The following is a 19,738-nucleotide window of genomic DNA, read 5'->3' as shown; positions in this document are numbered from 1 at the left end:
GCCTGTGCATAAGAGGTTGTGAGAAGTAAGGATTCTGCTGACGTCCAAGAGAACTCATGGCTGTTGATTGAAGATTCATTTGTTTCCTATGCTTGTGCATTGAAGTTGTGAGATTTCCATCTTCATCCTCTCACATAATTCTGGTCTACCATTACCAGAACTACTTAAAAAGAATGGATTATTGGCCAGTCTGAAAAAGCACATCAAAAGATGCATGTTTTAAGGACTGAGAAATGTGTGCTCTGACTGGCTGCCATTAGTTCATCAGCTGCCTTGTTAACATCAGTATTTACTGCCTCAATGTCTTCCCCATTTTCTCTGTTTTCATCTTCAGTGCAGACATACTGGTGTCTGAGCAGCAGTCAAACAGCTTCTGCTTTCTGAGAGCTTTTCAGTATTGCTGAGAAAGAGGCCTTGAGACCTTTTCACTGTTAATGAGAAGGATACCAAGTACCAACCACAAAAGGCTGTTTACCATGGATAACGGAAGAGATGGGGTACGCTTAACATAAGCAAGTTCCAAATCCAGATCTGATTATTGCACCCCAAACATGGGCTTATATACTTTCTATCAGAAGGCTACGTAAGGAGGTTGCAAGTCATGTTAGACTCTGATTGGTTACATACATTTGTGTTAGGGCTACATTAGGATTACACACTAATCATAGAATCATAGAATCAACCAGGTTGGAAGAGACCTCATAGATCATCCAGTCCAACCTAGCACCCAGCCCTAGCCAGTCAACCAGACCATGGCACTAAGTGCCTCATCCAGGCTTTTCTTCAACACCTCCAGGGACGGTGCCTCCACCACCTCCCTGGGCAGCCCATTCCAATGCCAATCACTCTCTCTGCCAACAACTTCCTCCTAACATCCAGCCTATACTTCCCCCAGCACAACTTGAGACTGTGTCCCCTTGTTCTGTTGCTGGTTGCCTGGCAGAAGAGACCAACCCCCACCTGGCTACAACCTCCCTTCAGGTAGTTGTAGACAGCAATGAGGTAACCCCTGAGCCTTCTCTTCTCCAGGCTGCACACCCCCAGCTCCCTCAGCCTCTCCTCATAGGGTTTGTGCCCCAGGCCCCTCACCAGCTTTGTTGCCCTTCTCTAGACATGCTCCAGCACCTCAACATCTCTCTTGAATTGAGGAGCCCAGAACTGGACACAGTACTCAAGGTGTATTCTCTCAGCAACACATATATTGTGTCTGGAGCAGTTCTGTCAGCAGAGATAGAAGAAAACCACAGACTCCAGCCTTACATTTGTTACACCTTATCTCTACGGTCATTCCAACCTCTGTCAGTGCTTCTGAACTCGTGCACTCTCACCTGTCCATGGCTTGTGTTCCACTGTATAATATTCCAGTAGCTGTACCACAGGCAGACAATTCTATAAAATCACTGCATTCAGTATTACTCCATCCAACAGATGTCAGTTTCTACAGAAATATGAGGCTCCTGAAAAGGATTGTGCCTCAGCTGCCCTTGGAGACAGATGGCAACCTAGAGCATGGACTCTTTACTGAGGATGAATACCTGTAACAACTGTCTTCCTTTTTGGAGATCAGATGTATGTTTCCCTATGTCATGTTTTGTCATTAACAGATGGGTGTTACCACCTTCAGAGCCTTTAAAGTTCAGGGTTCCCACTTAAAGTGTGAAGTCACAGTATCACAGTATCACCAAGGTTGGAAGAGACCTCATAGATCATCAAGTCCAACCCTTTACTACAGAGCTCAAGGCTAGACCATGGCACCAAGTGCCACGTCCAATCTTGCCTTGAACAGCCCCAGGGACAGCAACTCCACCACCTCCCTGGGCAGCCCATTCCAGTGTCCAATGACTCTCTCAGTGAAGAACTTTCTCCTCACCTCCAGCCTAAATCTCCCCTGGTGCAGCCTGAGGCTGTGTCCTCTTGTTCTGGTGCTGGCCACCTGAGAGAAGAGAGCAACCTCCTTCTGGCCACAACCACCTCTCAGGTAGTTGTAGACAGCAATAAGGTCTCCCCTGAGCCTCCTCTTCTCCAGGCTAACCAATCCCAGCTCCCTCAGCCTCTCCTCATAGGGCTGTGCTCAAGGCCTCTCCCCAGCCTCGTCGCCCTTCTCTGGACATGCTCAAGCATCTCAATGTCCCTCCTAAACTGGGGGGCCCAGAACTGAACACAGTACTCAAGGTGTGGTCTAAGCAGTGCAGAGTACAGGGGCAGAATGACCTCCCTGCTCCTGCTGACCACACCATTCCTGATGCAGGCCAGGATGCCACTGGCTCTCTTGGCCACCTGGGCACACTGCTGGCTCATGTTCAGGCAGGTATCAATCAGCACCCCCAGATCCCTCTCTGTCTGGCTGCTCTCCAGCCACTCCGACCCCAGCCTGTATCTCTGCATGGGGTTGTTGTGGCCAAAGTGCAGCACCCTGCACTTGGAGCTATTGAATGCCATCCCATTGGACTCTGCCCATCTGTCCAGGCGGTCAAGGTCCTGCTGCAGAGCCCTTCTGCCCTCCAACCCAGCCACATCTGCCCCCAGCTTGGTGTCATCTGCAAACTTGCAGTCCCAAGGACGAAGTCCTGTAGCAGTGCTTTTCAAGGAGCTGTTTCAATTGCCAGTGTTTGTAATGGCTCAAGGCATGTTGAATGCAATGGGTTAAGGAATCCACAGACACACACTGTAGTTTACCAGACCAGCAGAAGATGAAGCTCTGTTTACAGCAAAGCTAAATTTACAAGCATAACACACAATATATGTACATCTATTTAGAATTATATACAATGGAGAAAGAACACAGAAACACAAACTCCCTCCCAGACAAAAGAAGCCAGGAAGGGGCTTAGAGCCACCCTCTCCCCCTCCTAGACAGAAAAACAGTCAGCAAAGCTTACTTCTTGTCTGATAACTGATGTTAATGGGAGATACTAATAGTGGTTAATAATTAGGGTTAATAGAAGCTCAGTATGAGCTGTCAGTCTGCTCTTGCCACCCAGAGAACCAACCAGATCCTGGGCTGCAGCAAGAGACATGGGGCCAGCAAGTTGAGGGAAGCAATCCTCCCCTTCTACTCCACACTGGTAAGACCCCACCTGGAGTACTGTGTCCAGTTCTGGAGCCCCTGCTACAAGAGGGATATGGATGTGCTGGAAGGTGTCCAGAGAAGGGCCATGAGGATGATCAGAGAGCTGGAGCACCTTTCCTGTGAGGAGAGACTGAAGGAGTTGGGGCTGTTCAGTCTGGAAAGAAGGTTCTGAGGTGACCTTCTTGTGACTTTTCGGTATCTTCAGGGGCCCTACAAGAAAGCTGGGTTGGGATTTTTTAGGAGGATGTCAGGTAGTGATAGGACTGAGGGGAATGGAACAAAGCTAAAAATAAGTAGATTCAGACTGGATGTTAGGAATAAGTTCTTCACCAGGAGGGTGGTGAGACCCTTGGAGCAGGTTGCCCAGGTAGGTGGTGGAAGCCTCATCCCTGGAGTCTGATCTAATGTGAGGTGTCCTTGTCCATGGCAGGGGGGTTGGAACCAGATGATCCTTGTGATCCCTGCCAATCCTGACTGATTCTAGGGTTCTATTAGAGAAGTGATGAGATCAGGGAAAAAAAGAGTGACAAATCTTTTAAACTTTGGCTTTTCATCCCTTTTAGAATCATAGAATCAACCAGGTTAGAAGAGACCTCCAAGATCATCCAGTCCAACCTAGCACCCAGCCCTAACCAATCAACCAGACCATGGCACTAAGTGCCTCAGCCAGGCTTTGCTTCAACACCTCCAGAGGCAACAATTCCACCACCTCCCTGGGCAGCCCATTCCAATGCCAATCACTCTCTCTGCCAACAACTTCCTCCTAACATCCAGCCTATACTTCCCCCAGCACAACTTGAGACTGTGTCCCCTTGTTCTGTTGCTGGTTGCCTGGCAGAAGAGACCAACCCCCAAACCAATGAATAATACAGACCTCATCATTACTTTCTGTTTACAACCAATGATCTAATTTCTCTCATTAGAATATTCCAATGAGCCTCAAACCAGCACAGTGTTATTCTTGATGCTGTGTTCGGTGGCAGCAGCTTTTCTTGGTAGGAAATTACTTCACCACTACTTTGGAAGATGGGCAAGACTGAAAACACTAAAGGAGATCATTCTTGTACAGCTTTTATTCACCATGAGATATTTCATTGCAGGTTTCTCCATGACAAAGTTTTATTTGAACAGCAAATTTAATTAAATCCCAGCTTGTTTTTTCATAGAATCATAGAATCAACAAGGTTGGAAGAGACCTCCAAGATCAGCCACTCCAACCTAGCACCCAGCCCTAGCCAGTCAACTAGACCATGGCACTTCCTAACCTCCAGCCTAAACCTGCCCTGGTTGAGGCTGTGTCCTCTTATTCTGTCACTGGGTTTGTGGCAGAAGAGACCAACCCTACCTGGCTACAGCCTCCCTTCAGGTAGCTGTAAAGAGTAATAAGGTGCCCCCTGAGCCTCCTCTTCTCCAGGCTGCACACCCCCAGCTCCTTCAGCCTCTCCTCACAAGGCTGCGCTCCAGCCTCCTCCCCAGCCTTAGTAACATTCTCTGGACACATTCAACACAAACCCTGTGAGGAGAGCCTGAGGGAGCTGGGGGTGTGCAGCCGGGAGAAGAGGAAGCTCAGGGGTGATCTCATTGCTGTCTACAACTACCTGAAGGGACACTGTAGCCAGGTGGGGTTGTTTTCTTCTCCCAGGCAACCACCAATAGAGCATGGGGACACAGTCTCAAGTTGTGCCAGGGGAGGTCTAGGCTGGATGTTAGGAGGAAGTTGTTGGCAGAGAGAGTGATTGGCATTGGAATGGGCTGCCCAGGGAGGTGGTGGAGTTGCTGTCTCTGGAGGTGTTGAAGAAAAGCCTGGCTGAGGCACTTAGTGCCATGGTCTGGTTGATTGGACAGGGCTGGGTGCTAGGTTGGACTGGATGACCTTGGAGCTCTCTTCCAACCTGGTTGATTCTGTGATTCTATGAATATTCATTGCTTCAGTTCAGGCTGTAAGTAAGGAAGGAGCCATTAGCATATCCTTAAAACTCATGTTTGATATCCATACTGCTAAGGTAAGAGAATGTAAATTGTTGGTGATAAATTTCCTGGCAGTACAGCAGCAGTTTGAAAGGAAACCGACTACAGAAGGGCCTTGAATATAAGAACAAGAGGCTGCTTGTTCTCAAACCATGCATTCTGTCTGAGAAACCTGTGGCTGTTTAGTCTAGAGAAGGCTGAGATCTGATCAATGTGTACAAATATCTGAGGGGTGGCTGTTAAGTGCCTGGGGCCAATCTCTTTTCCATGGTCAGCAGCAATAAGCCAAGGAGCAGAGAAGGTTTCAGCTCAACACGAGGAGAAACTTCTTTACAGTGAGGGTGATGGAGCCCAGGAAAAGGCTGCCCAAGAGAGGCTGTGGAGTCTCCTTGTGTGGAGACTTTCCAAACCCACCTGGATGCATTCCTGTGTGAACTACCCTAGGAGATCCTGCCTTTGCAGGGGAGGGTGGACTCAAACCACAATGTCCAAGTCCCAGAGAGCAAAGCCTGGGAGCAGGAAAATCTACAACTGAAGATCATGTTTGTGAGCACCTAAGGAATCTGAACATGCACAAGTCCATGGGGCCTGACGAGATCCACCCACAAGCCCTGAGGGAACTGGCAGATGAAGTTACTAAACCACTGCCCATCATGTTTGAGAGGTCCTGGCAGACTGCTTAAGTTCCTGCTGACTGGAAAAGGGCAAACATAACACCCATCTTAAAGAAGGGGGGAAAGGAAGACCCTGGGAACTACAGACCAGTCAGTCTCACCTCTGTGCCTGGCAAGATCATGGAGCAGATCCTCCTGAAGGCTCTGCTAAGGCAAATGGAAAAGAAAGCAGAGGTGATTGGTGATAACCAGAAATGGATTCACTGAGGGCAGATCATGCCTGACATAGTGAGTGGCTTTTTATGATGAAGTCACAGCAATGGTGGACAAGGGAAGGGCAGCAGACTTCATCTACCTCGACCTAAGGCATTTGACTCTGTCCCACATGACATCCTGATCACCAAAGCAGGAAAGCATGGGCTTGATGGGTGGAGCACTGCTGGGTAAGGAATTGGCTGGATAGTCACACACAGAGAGTGGCGATCAGAGGCACAATGCCCACCCAGGGGCCAGTGCCAAGTGGCTCCCTCAGGGGTCGGTGCTGGCACCAGTGCTGTTTAACATCTGTGTCAGTGATGTGGCCAGAGGAATTTAGTGTACCCTCAGCAAGTCTGCAGGTGACACCAAGATGAGTGTCACAGTCGACTTGCAAGAGAGAAAGGATCCATCCAGAGGGACCTGAACAGGCTGGAGAGGTGAGCCCAGGCCAACCTCATGACATTCAACAAGGTCAAGTGTAAGTCCTGCACCTGGGTCAGCCCAATCCCAGCACAAATCCAGGCTGGGTGGGGAATGGCTGAGAGCAGCCCTGAGGAAAAGGACCTGGGGGGTCTGGGTGGTGAAAAGGTCAACATGAGCCTGCAGTGTGAGTGCAGCCCAGACAGCAACTGTGTGCTGGGCTGCAGCAAGAGCAGCATGGCCAGAAGGGCAAGGGAGGGGATTCTGTCCCTTGGTTCTGCTCTCATCAGACCCCACCTGGAGTAGTGTGCAGTCCTGGAGCCCCCAACGCGTGATGTCTCTTGAGATGGAAGCAGCAATACTAGACTACTGTGTTGAAAGTTCTTTTGAGAATCTCCACCAACTCTGTAAAGGAACCATACAAGTGGGAGCCTGAGAGGTTTGTTCCCTTGTTAGTTCCTCACACACCATTTCTCTAAGAAACTGGCCTAGTTTGCAGCTGATGGTCATACATTTCATTACAGAGCTAATTTAGCAGAGGGAAAAACAAGTATCTCCAAGGAAGTACAATCACAGAATGTCAGGGGCTGCAAGTGACCTCTAAAGATCATCCAGTCCAGCCCCCCTGCCCCAGCAGGATCACCTATACCAGATCACACTGGAATGCATCCAGGTGGGATGTAGTTCCAGAGGGGGAGACTTCACAAACCCCGTAGGCAGCCTGTTGCAGTCTTCTGTCATCCTCACAGTGAAAAAAAAAGTCCTCCTCATTCACATGGAACTTCCTATGCCTCAACTTCCAACAGCTGCCTCTTGTCCTGTCATCAGGCATCACCCAGCAGAGCCTGGCTCCAGCCTCTTGGCACTCACCCTTTACATCTTTATAAACACTGATGAGGTCACCTCTAAGGCTCCTCCTCTCCAAACTGTTAGAGCCTGGGAAGATATAGAAGCCTCAACAGCTACCAAGACACTAACAGAACTTTTGCTGTTTGGGTACTTCCTGGAAACTGTAGTTCACCCTGGGAAAATCTGGCAATATTAGGGAGGCTTATGAATATTTACTCACAACAGCTGAATTCTGTTGTGCCTTCTGCCTTAGCAGAAAGGAGCCTCTCAGGTCTCCCTCATGAGCAAGCAGCATATTGGCCACAAGATTCTCTTTCCTAAATAATTACTGTTTGTTATATTGTTGGTAGTTATTTCTTAAGTGGTTTAGATTCCCTGTTTATTTCTCTCTGTGTAATACTTTCCATGACTGTGCAAAGAATCTATTGCTATTAAAAATGATGGTCTGTGGCAAGATTGCTAAATATCAAAATTAATAAACTATATTAATCTTGGAATAGATCCTGCCCATACTATTACACCTTCAAGGTTCCTTTCAACCTGAAACATTCTATGATTCTATGAAACTACAGGAGCTACATTTTCAGAGACACCATAAATCCTTAATTCTAACTCATCTGAAACAGCACCATTGGACAGCCCAGACAGAACAACCTGCCCCTAGCCCAGTCTTAACCTCAACCTCAATTCTGTTCTCACTTTAATCTCAAATATTACCAGAGTAGCATTTGTAGGTCATCATCCATCCAAGAAATTAATTAGTTTATTTGAGAAGGCTACTGCTGTCCTTACCAGCAAACCAGTCCTTAACCTACCCAAAAGTCTTCTTAAAAAGTAGGAACTTTCATTCTATGCATGAAGTCTGTCTCCAGGAAGGCAAAGACCAGCTCAAGTTCGGTTAAAAATGGCAAATACTACCTGAGCCTTAGCACTTCCAACAGTCTAAAGCCTGTCTTGGAGATCTGCTTATTGCAGCACCTTCTAAATCTTGCCCTTCTTGCAGTATATACAGTACTAAACAAAAGCAACCTCCAGGCCACAAAACCATTCTTAAGCCTAGCTCTTCAGTAAAAACAGTCAGTCTGAAGCCTCATTTCCTCCTCCTCCCTGAAGGGACGGATAGAATTATCACAGTATCACCAAGGTTGGAAGAGACCTCACAGATCATCAAGTCCAACCCTTTACCACAGAGCTCAAGGCCAGACCATGGCACCAAGTGCCACGTCCAGTCCTGCCTTGAACAGCTCCAGGGACGGCGACTCCACCACCTCCCTGGGCAGCCCATTCCAGTGTCCAATGACTCTCTCAGGGAAGAACTTTCTCCTCACCTCCAGCCTAAATTTCCCCTGGTGCAGCCTGAGGCTGTGTCCTCTTGTTCTGGTCCTGGCCACCTGAGAGAAGAGAGCAACCTCCTCCTGGCTACAACCACCCCTCAGGTAGTTGTAGACAGCAATAAGGTCACCCCTGAGCCTCCTCTTCTCCAGGCTAACCAATCCCAGCTCCCTCAGCCTCTCCTCGTAGGGCTGTGCTCAAGGCCTCTCACCAGCCTCGTCGCCCTTCTCTGGACACGCTCAAGCATCTCAATGTCCCTCCTAAACTGGGGGGCCCAGAACTGAACACAGGACTCAAGGTGTGGTCTAACCAGTGCAGAGTAGAGGGGCAGAATGACCTCCCTGCTACTGCTGACCACACCATTCCTGATGCAGGCCAGGATGCCACTGGCTCTCTTGGCCACCTGGGCACACTGCTGGCTCATGTTCACCTACCTAAGCAAGGGACTGAATTCAGGCTTGAAATTTTTATGGTCCATCCCGGGGAAGGTTAGAAGGCAGCTGTAACAGTTACATGCTTACAACTAGAACATTACAAAATTACCTTCCCCACCGGTGCTATAAAGCTATGGAAGTGTCCCTTCAACACATCTTCTCTTCCTATTTCAAAACTCAGGCCATGAAACAAGGAAATGCCAGAATCACAAAAAAGGTTCTGTAATTCATGCAATCCAAGGTGACCACCTGAGATAATGGGAAGCAATACAAATTCTCCTTCCACAGAAGTGATGGGCATTTGTTTGACGGACAGAATACGACCCAATTCTTAGCAATTTTAATGAATGATCCCAGAAAAATCACCAATGGCATTACAGGACTAGAAACATGTTGTCTCTAGAAGAAATTATATATAAACACCACCAAAAAAATTCAGTTTACAGAAAAAAATAGTCAGGAAGCAGCACTTAGAGGGAGCACTCAGTATTGTTTGCAGATGTTTATATGTACAATACATAATATTCAGGTACACACATAAATATTTAATATATATAAAAAAATAAAGTGCTTTTATCAGGCCCCAACACAAGGACATTATAAAACATTTCAACAAATGGAAAAGAAATAAATAAGAGCACTACATAAAACACACCTGAAAACAGTCAATGCAACATGTACAATCTGGTGGGTGCCCAAAGACAAACCACCCCTTCATAGATATGGTATATATACACATACAAACCCATCTTTACTCAATATATTATGACAATATATACTTCAGAACTTTGTTAGAGACAAAAAGCCTCTATGGAAACGCAACTAGGATCAAGCACAGAAGTCCAAAACACACAAAGAATTTGCTATCTTTGCCCACGCTACCACCTCTACTGCTGGGAAAGATATGCCAGTGTTCCCTTCTGGGGTGCAGTGCCTCCACGTCCTGCAAGGCACTGTGAGCTGCAGCTGTGAAATTAGTGTCACCAGTGGTGAGCAGGTCAAATATGCATGAGTAAAAATAGATGTCCTTCACCAACATCTTCTCGTGGCATTTAGTGGTGGCAGATTCCAGCGTGTACACTGACCAGGGATGAGAAGTACTGCCATGAGGGAGCAACTGCCCCCTAAGAGGCGATGTTAAGTGGCCACTGCCATCAATACGTTCACTTGAAGGGCAACCATTCACACAGAGCTGCAGATCCTGGCTCTCCTCATAGGCCATGACCAACTCTTGAGGCATGCGAATGGCCAAAGTTAAGTAGTGCCCAAGCTGGCGTATGTACACTGTAGTCCCAATGTACCTGGCATCCATTTCAACGTATTTGCCACTGATTTTCTCCACAATTTGCAAGCTCTTGGTGTTTCCATCACCTCCACTTGTTGTGCCATCAACAAAAGCGGCAGGCAAGTCATCAGTCACTGCCTGGTATACTTTCTGATCTGTACAGTCTTGGTATGGTTTAAAGATAATAGTTATCTGGAAGGGAATCAAACAAAATGCAAAGTTAGTGGGGGAAAAAAAAAACATCGTCATTTCAATCCCCTTTCATTTTGAAGCAGAACCTATCTGGGACTGCTCACTACTTTAGAGTTTAATAGTTGTTACCAACTCACACCCACTCAGCTTCTCCCATTCACAATATTTTCATCACTCCTTTCATAGTGACTGTATGACCCTTGTACACTTGCTGAATAGGTTGCCAGGATTAACTGTGTGAAACTACTTTAAAAGCAATGGTGTGTTTAGTGCTTTATGAGCTATGAACACAACAAGCAGTCAGGCGATACAAGAAATGCATGACCAAGAAGGAAAGACAGTCAAATAACTACTTAGGGCTCCTGTTTCTATTAGTCCTAGAATGCTGCTAGAAAATGTGGACATAGAGAAACAGAGCAAGACTGAAAGACATGCCTTTGAAGAGTGATTCCAACACTGAAACCAGGAGCTTTTAAGATTTAAGCCAAAACAGGAACAGTCCTCCAGTCTCACATAAAGAGAATCATTAGGCTATCAGGCAGACCAAGTTTGGAATGCCCATTGGCTTTTCTTAAAATAAAAAGTATATTGAGGAATCACATATAAATGCTAAAGATATGTATGCTGCTTCCTTTACAGTTCACAGAGGAGTGACCTCTTGGTAGGGTGTGATGTTTTGGGTGTTCCCCGCCCCCCTACACTTTGGAAATCACCCAGACTAGCTTCAGCTGGCTCTGGAAATTGAATGAAGCTTATTATTCACAGCTTAGCTCAATGTACAAGCAGATATTTACAGCATATACAGTTAGATACAGAAATATGCAAGGTAAAAGGTAATAGAGAAGCACAACAGCCCTCCCAGAAACCTGAGTCCCCAGGAGGGGCTCCCAACCACCCTTCCACCTTCTCCCACCCCTCTACTTTACCACAGACATTGCCTTGTGCCCCAAGGAAGAATGGAGGGTCGGCCAGGGGGGATAGGAAGTAAGTGGATTAATCAGAGAGACGGAAGGCGAGGTTAGAGAGAAATGCAGCTCAAAGCCCAGGCTGTGCCCAAACTGCCTTATCAATGCTTATACTCCTGTTTCTATACATCTCAGCAAGCCTGTGAGTGCAGTAGACATCACCACTGTTTCTCTTTCACAGCCTGTGATATAGTTCTTCTCACCAAAACATTCCAGCTAGCCTCAAGCTAGCACAAAAGGTCAAAAGGAATTCTGCATCACGAACAGGTATTTTAATTACTACTTTCACCACTAATTGTATACATCAAAATTACTTACGGTCTATGGTTTAAGCAGTCTGCTATAAGATTCAGTACTCCAAAACATATTAGAAAGCATTTTCAATCTAATCTAAGATTACACTTTTTCCTTGAAACCTGCTCTGTGGGAACCTCACATTTTCGTTTTGGTTAACCAGCATGCCTCTGCTTTTGTTTCCTGGTTAAGCAGCTGACCACAGGCAATCTGAATAAAGCCTCTACCCTTGTTAGCCTCACCTCTCTGTACCAGTTCAAAGTTTTCCCTTCTCCCATTGCAAAAACACTCCTAAATGGTTTGACACTAGTTTTCACGGTTTGGTTTGTCCCAGTCAGTCTTTCTGTCTCACGCAAAGATAACAATTGCTATTTTAATTTTGTACATTCTTACTGATGCTGTCTGATTGGATTTTTTTCCTATTTTGTTTGTTTGCATCCATCAGTTATACAGCCAGCTTGAGATCATCTCTAGCCAAGCATTTTGGTAAGCATTTGGCCTGTAGGACCATAGCTAAGCTTGAATGCCTACACCCAAACATTCAGAAAATGCATAGGTGCCCTTGTTGCTGTAAAGACCACCTCACAACTCAGTGCTTAGTGAGGAAAGCTCAGCAACCCAGAGGAAAAAAACAAACAAGATCTGTGATCAGTATTTCTGCACATAATTTGGAGTCTCATGCAGTAAATTAAATCTTGTATTTAGATAGCATAAGTTTTGATAAAACAGACTTCTAACTCAGCCTGTTTTGACAGTGAAGCACTCCTGCCTTCTCAAGTACACTTCCATTTTCCTGCACATAAAGAATGATCTACATTTTGGCAGAATTAAAACTCATTACACCTGCTCAGTCCCTGAACAAGTCAAAATGAGTTAATGGTTTTAATAAGACGCAGAACTCTCTATTTGATAAAATAGTTAAGTAAGACACTGGGGAACATTTATCAGGAAGCAGCCATTGAACTATTCTCTACAAAGTTCCCTCCTTTGCAAGACTGAAACACACAGAATTTCAGAGACAGAAGAGCACAACAGAAGTCTTTACCCTCACACTGCACACTGAAGGAAGGTTGAATGGTAATTAAATGAAGGCTTCCACATATCTTGCAACAGAATTAGAGACCATTAAGATTTTCCAATGATATATTTAAACACTGAAGCTCAAAGCATTAGGTTTGGATACTGCATTTTCTGTTGCATGACATCCTAATCCACAGCCCAGAGCAGCAACCAGAGTTCTGTGAAGTCCCTCCCTTAGCCATCCACTCCTACTTCAGTCTGACACTCTAGTACTGAGGGATACTCAAAAGCCTGTTTGAAAAAGGTGATTAAACACATTTTAGAGCAAAGTTTTCTCTGTTTAAGTTCTTACAGCAGCAGAAAGCACTAAATAGTGAAAAAAAAAAAGGTTATTTCAAACAAATTAAACATGTTACACAGGTACATGTTACCTACAGTACTTTCTACACTGGCTGGGTTATAACAATGTTCCTATAAAGTTGCTCACATACCACTCTTAACTGACTCTATAGAAACTTGCCCTTTCTAAACATAGGGCAGCAAAATCCAAATGCAAGAATTCTCAGATGAAGAAAGCATCTTTGAAAGTATCAACCTTGTGCTCTAGAGGCATACAGACCTCTAAAACTACTGCAGAGAGAAACTCCAAAACATGAAAACAGGGTTATTCCAGAGACTTAACCTTAAGATACGACATAGAAACTACATTAAGATATAGTTTCTAAGCTTAGCTCTACTGAGCAACAAAAATCCCCCATGCAATCGATCTGCACTTGCAGTATTTCATTTTGGAATTCATCCAAATGACAAAAATGAAGATTACTAAAATCATACTGCACATGCAAAGCCAAAGTCCATGGAAACCTTCATGCACTTGCAGAAGATGCCTAGCTTGTGCATGTGCTCACTAAGATAACCACTAAACCATGACCCTAACAGCTACAAATGTACACACCTTTTAAATACCTTCAGAGATGGTGATTCAAATACTTCAGCAGGCAGTCTGGTCCAATGCCTGATAATTCTTTCAGTGAAGAAGTTTCTCCTTTTACCCAATCTACACCTCCATTGGCACAACTTGAGGCCATTTCATCTCATTCTATCTTTACTTATTCTAACAGTAATAACACTTGTTACCTGGGAAAAGAAACTGACACCCACCTCACTACAATCTCCTTTCAGGTAGTTGTACAGAGCAGTAAGGGTCTCTCCTCAGACTCTAACCTAATAACCACAACTCATTCTCCAGACCCTTTACCAGCTTCATTGCTCTACTCTGGACATGCTCCAGCACCTCAATGTCTTTCTTGCAGTGAGGGTCCCAAAACTGAACACAGTATTTGAGATGCGATTTCACTAGTGCTGACTACAGAGAGATGGTCACTTTTCTTGTCTTTCTGTCCACATTATTTCTGATACAAGCCAAGAACAGTGCCTGATAATAACCAGAAGGCTGTCAACCAACACCACCTTCTGCTGGGCAGATTTCCAGCCACTCTTCCCCAAGCCTGTACTGCTGCATGAGGCTGCTCCAACCCAAGAGCAGGACCCAGCATTTGGATTACTGAACTGCATACAACTGCCAGAGGCCCATCAATACAGCTTGTCCAGGCCTCTCTGCAGACATTCAATTCCCTTAAAAAGACAACTGACAAAGACATTAAACAGCCTCCAAAACTGAGCTCTGGGGAGCACCACTTGCAACCTGACACCAGTTGGATTTAACTCCATTTACTAACTCTGTTTGGGCCTGGCCATCCAGACATGACTATCCAGCTTCTCCATGAGGATGCTGTGAGAGACAATATCAAAGGCTTTACAGAAGTCCAGGTAAACAACATCCACAACCTTTCCCTCATCCACTAAGTGGCTCACCTTATCATAGGAGATTAAGTTCATCACATCAGACCTGCCCTTTAGAAACCCATGCTGACTGGGCCTGATCATCTGGTTGCCTCAGCACATGCTGTACAACACCACTCAACATAATTTGCTCAATGACCTTTCCTGGCACAAAGGACATACTGACAGGTCTGCAGTTTCTTGGATACTCATTTCAGCCCTTCTTATAGGCAACCATCATGTTTGCCAATCTCCAGTGAGCTGAGACCTCCCCACTTAGCCAGGACGGCTGACAAATGATGGCAAGTGGCTTGGTGTGCACTCTCACCAGCTCTCTCAGAACCCTTAGGTTTATGCCATCCAGCATATCTTTTCACTACCTCAATTCTCTGCACTTCCCCTTCTTGTCTCTGTTGTGAACTCTCAGAGTCTTGGTAACTCATGCCACTCTGTCAGTACTTTCTGTTGGCTACAGCTATGAAAAGCAGAGACTTAGACTCTTTCCTTGCATCTTGCCTAGGAATTCTACTTAATGTGGAGGAAGTCATAGATGCCACAATTTGTTAACTGTTATAAAGTGTCACATTTAGTATCCTTAAAAGGTTATGTGGTGCTATGTGCAGGGTTTTCTTGTGGTGGGGAAGAGACAAGGGAAGAAAAAGAACTGGTTTAAGTTTCAGACTAACAGTTTTACTTTCTTAAAAGTACTACACAGAAAATTCTCACAGATGCTGCGCTTCTTAGCTGTTAAGAACTCAGTGACTTACTCTGCCATCTCAGCCTTCTACTTCTATATATATACACAGTGCTTAAGAACAATCCACACCTTGTTTGTAGCAGTAGCACTGGATCCTGGGACCACAGGCACATTGGTCACTTGGACTGATAAGTAGTCATTGTCTACAAGAGGCCAAGCACCTTCCACTTTGCATGTCTGGAAATGATCCTTAAAAGTCCTCAGATGAGGATCACCAAACAAGCCACAAAACAGGTAAGTAGGAGGAGAAGTCTTCTCCCCTCCCTGATGTTCCCTGCCTTCTTTGTGGCCACTGTAACTGCAGGGATCATGGGTCTCTTCAGAGTTGGTAGAGGATGTGGGTCCATCTTTGGAACAGTTTCTCTGGCTCATGAGGTCGCTGATGCCAAGCACTGCAGAGTGGTAGACTAGGTTTCCACGACATGCTTTGGAATTACGGTAGGTACAGGCAGAGTACGCTCGCAAGGCCTTGCAGAACTCCACATCAAAGCCTGCAAGAGCTGAGTTCAGATGTGACGTTAAGGACACAAAGTCAGCGGTGCACTTCTGAATTCGACAAGGTGTTTGCAGCTGGCAGTCACCTAAGCACAAAACAGACATCAGAGAGAAATCAGCCAAACTTCTTAGATGGTAATACTCTATTCCACACCAAAAGGTATTGCAGAAAACAACTTGAAGGTGACTTGCAGTGCTCACTTACTAGGGAGACACTATGCCATAGAGAAAAGGGGTTTGGAGGCAGAAAAACAGCAATCTTCTCCCAGGCAACCAGCAACAGAACAAGGGGACACAGTCTCAAGTTGTGCCAGGAGAGGTATAGACTGGATATTAGAAGGAAGTTCTTGACAGAGGGAGTGATTGGCATTGGAATGGGCTGCCAGGGGAGGTGGTGGAGTCACCATCTCCACAGGTGTTCAAGAAAAGCCTGGATGAGGCACTTAGTGCCATGGTCTAGTTGATTGGACAGGGCTGGGTGCTAGGTTGGACTGGATGATCTTGGAGGTCTCTTCCAACCTGGTTGATTCTATGATACTATGATTCTAATTCTCAAAGACTGTTAACCCATACATGACTTAATATTGCTAGAGGGAAATTAAAAGCACTAACTCCCGCCAAGTATGAGCTCAGCATTTCCTCCCAGCTATCAAAGTGATGCAATTTTGTTCAGTTAATCAGTTAATTAGAAAGTCTCCATTTAGTCTTATAGCACTTTACACGAGTTACATTTTACACAAGCAGAATCCTCCCCCTCAAAAGTTATGTGGTAAAGGCAACAAGAAATACATCTTTAGATAAAAACAGACCCCATGAAATGGAAAGTTTCTCCTCCAGCAAGTAGGGTGAAAAGGATGGTAGGGATGTGGACATGCCACAAATTCAGGTTTCAGTACTGTCACAGCTAAAGCTTTACTTCTCACCTTCTAGGACTAAGTGAAAAAGAGCAGCTGTTTGAAGTGAAAATTGCCAGCTAAAGAACCCACGTGCTGCAATAATAGTACTTCTTACTGTGTAATTCAACAGTAAGACATGAGACAAATAAATCCTCTCACCACAAAAACCTGAAGTATTACAATGTACACAACAGGTACACAGTTCAAGCCTACATTAACCAAACAGATCTCACCTGGTCATCTGATTTCTGCAAGGAAACCATAACCACTACACCTGGAAGCAAAGTGGTGTTTTAAAGCCTTTTCCTGCACAGCTCTCATTGCCAGGATCTGACATCTTTCCATATTCTCACACTGTGTAGGTAACTTTCACACAGGAACTCATGAGGAGTAGAAATTAAATGAACAAGAGCTCACTACAGCAAAGACAGACACACATTGTCTGGGGGTTAAAACTAAGAGGACTCCAGACTAAGAAGAGCTTGGGTTACCACCCAGAGAGAGCTGAAAAGAGCCATGAAGACTTATGTGCTGTCCAAGCATCCAAACCACTCTGTGTCTATTTGTTCCTTTTATGACCTCTAAAACTCAGCTATGAATACATAATTGATCTGTAATTTCCAACTGTCATAAAGCAGATTTTGAACACCACAAAAATGCTTGCAAAGATACATGCAAGTGTGAAAACAGGGGAAAATAAAACATACCTTAACAGAGACTCTTCCCTGCCCTCAATCACCTCCTTAGAACATTTCCTACTTGTTTTGTGTTTTGTCAAAGCAAAACAAGCATGGGTCCAGTCTGACTTTAATGGCCTAACTGTTTTTGAACTCCTAAGACACAAGGAATGAACAACAGACTACACAGCAACGTAGAGCTGCTCATTTTAAAACAGCTTTCTGCACCTCGCACAGCAGTAACACGAAATTAGCAATTTCTTTGCTTATTCCTTAGCCCACCCTCCTGTGGCTCAATACTCACATGACTTACTCCAAATACTCAAACCATGAGTTTAAACGAGCAAAACGCTTTGTCAGCGATGGATAGCTGACGCTAATCTGTCAAAATCCCAAGACAACACAGAGACAAAGGTGGAAGTCTCTAACCTATGCTCAAATGTGACAATGAATTGTAGGAATAAGCAGAAAAGTTCTCAATTGTTCAAGGGGCATGTAGACTTGCAAAAGCACTGAAAAAAACCACCAGAGTTTTCAGATAGGCAAACAAAAGAAGACCTGTACCAAGCAAAGCTGACACTGGCAATGACAGTTCAGTGGCTGACTTTCAAAGATCATTACTTTTCCTGTATTCCTCTTCAGTTATGATTTGTGACAGTACCCTAATCACATACAAATCAGTCTAGCTGAGCATGTTACCGATAGTCTAACAAACCCGTCTCTCCAACACTCCCTGCAACTACGAAATCAGCTCCCTGCTTCAGTGGGTTCTTGGCACAAATTAATGATTTGACTAAAATTGGACTGCCTCTCCTTGCAACTACAAATATAAGCATGGGCTCAAGCTAGAGAGAAATGTTTTCACAGAACTACAACTCAGATCACCTGCGGGTTGAAAACAGACTATTTTAGTGGGCATCCGCAGCGTGTAGGATACTTCCACCACCTCACCATCTTCCAGCCGCCAAGCAAACGCTGGCTCTACCCGAAGCTAAAAAAGAACGGCAGTCCCCCTTGCCTTCAAGCTGGCTGCCACACTGCCCTGCGCTGCCCGGCTTCGCCCCCCCATCGCGTCCAGCGCTCACCAGTCTTCCCTCCCGCAGACTCATGACACTCTCCGCACGGTACCCAGGCAGGCTGGGCCCAAGCTGACACCGCCGGCAACCCCGCAACGGTTCGCGTCACCCAGGCGCGTAACCCTCCCTCCGCGCCGGTTCCGCGTAGGCGGTACCGCACAGCCCCGGCACCACGCACTGCGACCCGCCTCGGACTCGGGCCCACTCCGGTACCTGATCCCAGCAGCAGCGCCAGGACGGCGACGAGGCCAAGGCAAACAAGCGACGGCTGGCGCTGTCCGCAAGGCGGTGGCTCAGCCCCGGCGGCGCGACGAGGCGCAGCTCTCCCCATGCCCGTCCATGCAGGTGCTCAGGCTGGCGGCGGGACAAGGCCGCGGCATGAGGCGGCGAGCGGGTAGCCTCCTCACGGCCTCCTCCGTTCCCTTCAGCGGCGCAGTGCCGAGCGGAAGCCGCCAGGCCGCAGCGGGGCAGGAGCGGGACGGGGTGGCATGGCGGCAAGGGGAGGCGAGCACAAAGGGGAAAGAAGTCGGTGAGCGGGCAACGGAGTAAAGCCGAAGGAAAAGGAGTCGGGCGGAGGCGGCCCGGCCTGGCCCGCAGGTCCCGCGATGCCGAGCGCAGTGCCCCAGCTGCCGCCTCCCACTGGCTGAGCGGCCTGCCCAACAAGCTCCACGGCAGGGCGCCAGGGCGGCCTCGCCCACACGGCCAGGGCTGACTCCAGCGGGAGGGCTGTCCCTAGCGCCCTCCCCCTCCCGCCTTGCCTCCACCCGCAGCAGCAAACCCCACCTCCGTCCCGGGGGCGGGTGGCTGCGACCGCCTGTAGCCGGTCCCATGGCGCAGCAGGACACGGGCAAGCTCCGTGCGACCCTCAGGGCCCCTCCTCTGTCCCTACGGCGGCGGAAGGCGGCGGCAGGCGCACAGGCGGCGGCAGGCGCTCCCCGCGGGGCTCCGGCGCGGCTCGGTGCTGCGGCCAAGCCTGGATGCGGGACTCAGCGGGAGCGACACAGGGGTCGCCTGCAGACAGTGGTGGCACCTCCTGTAGACGGGTCCATCCTGGCACAAGCCGTAGCCGCTGCTTTTTCGTGGCAGCCACTGTGCTGGTTTGTGGCTAATTGGAGTGTTTTCAATGAGAGAAATGAGATCAGTGGCTGTGAAAAGAAAATACTAGTGATGTCTATATTACTCATCGGTTCTGCTGAGGAACATAAATAGTCAAAATATAAGATTAGGGGCACTTCTTCAGACGGTGTCTGGCAGCATCTTGCCCTAACTCCTCTGCATGAAACCTCTCTAACCC

At 46.8% G+C, this 19,738-nt stretch overlaps 1 protein-coding gene across 1 annotated transcript; it reads right to left on the bottom strand.

Annotated features, from left to right (window-relative positions):
- Positions 1-9,263: 9,263 nt before the first annotated feature.
- On the bottom strand, positions 9,264-19,212 carry RGMB (repulsive guidance molecule BMP co-receptor b). Its single transcript, XM_064140460.1, has 3 exons — positions 18,658-19,212; positions 15,370-15,881; positions 9,264-10,422 (listed from the first exon to the last, which is right to left on the bottom strand). The coding sequence occupies exons 1-3, from the start codon at positions 18,773-18,775 to the stop codon at positions 9,754-9,756; spliced, it is 1,299 nt and encodes a 432-aa protein (XP_063996530.1). The 5' UTR covers positions 18,776-19,212; the 3' UTR covers positions 9,264-9,753.
- Between the last annotated feature and the right edge of the window lie 526 nt (positions 19,213-19,738).

This window comes from Pogoniulus pusillus, chromosome Z (genome assembly GCF_015220805.1).
Source record: "Pogoniulus pusillus isolate bPogPus1 chromosome Z, bPogPus1.pri, whole genome shotgun sequence".
NCBI classification, from domain to species: Eukaryota; Metazoa; Chordata; class Aves; order Piciformes; family Lybiidae; genus Pogoniulus; species Pogoniulus pusillus.
The sequence above is the reverse complement of the archived record's forward strand: the minus strand, read 5'-3'. Positions and strand labels throughout refer to the sequence as shown.

What these genes read in the sequence shown, in the direction of transcription:
- RGMB (XM_064140460.1), bottom strand. Translation starts at nt 18,775, where the DNA reads ATGGGGAGAGCTGCGCCTCGTCGCGCCGCCGGGGCTGAGCCACCGCCT. An exon ending in GGCGCTGCTGCTGGGATCAG is followed by an intron (nt 15,882 to 18,657) that starts GTACCGGAGTGG and finishes TTTTGTGCTTAG; the next exon opens with GTGACTGCCAGCTGCAAACA. An exon ending in GTGCTACTGCTACAAACAAG is followed by an intron (nt 10,423 to 15,369) that starts GTGTGGATTGTT and finishes ATTCCCTTCCAG; the next exon opens with ATAACTATTATCTTTAAACC.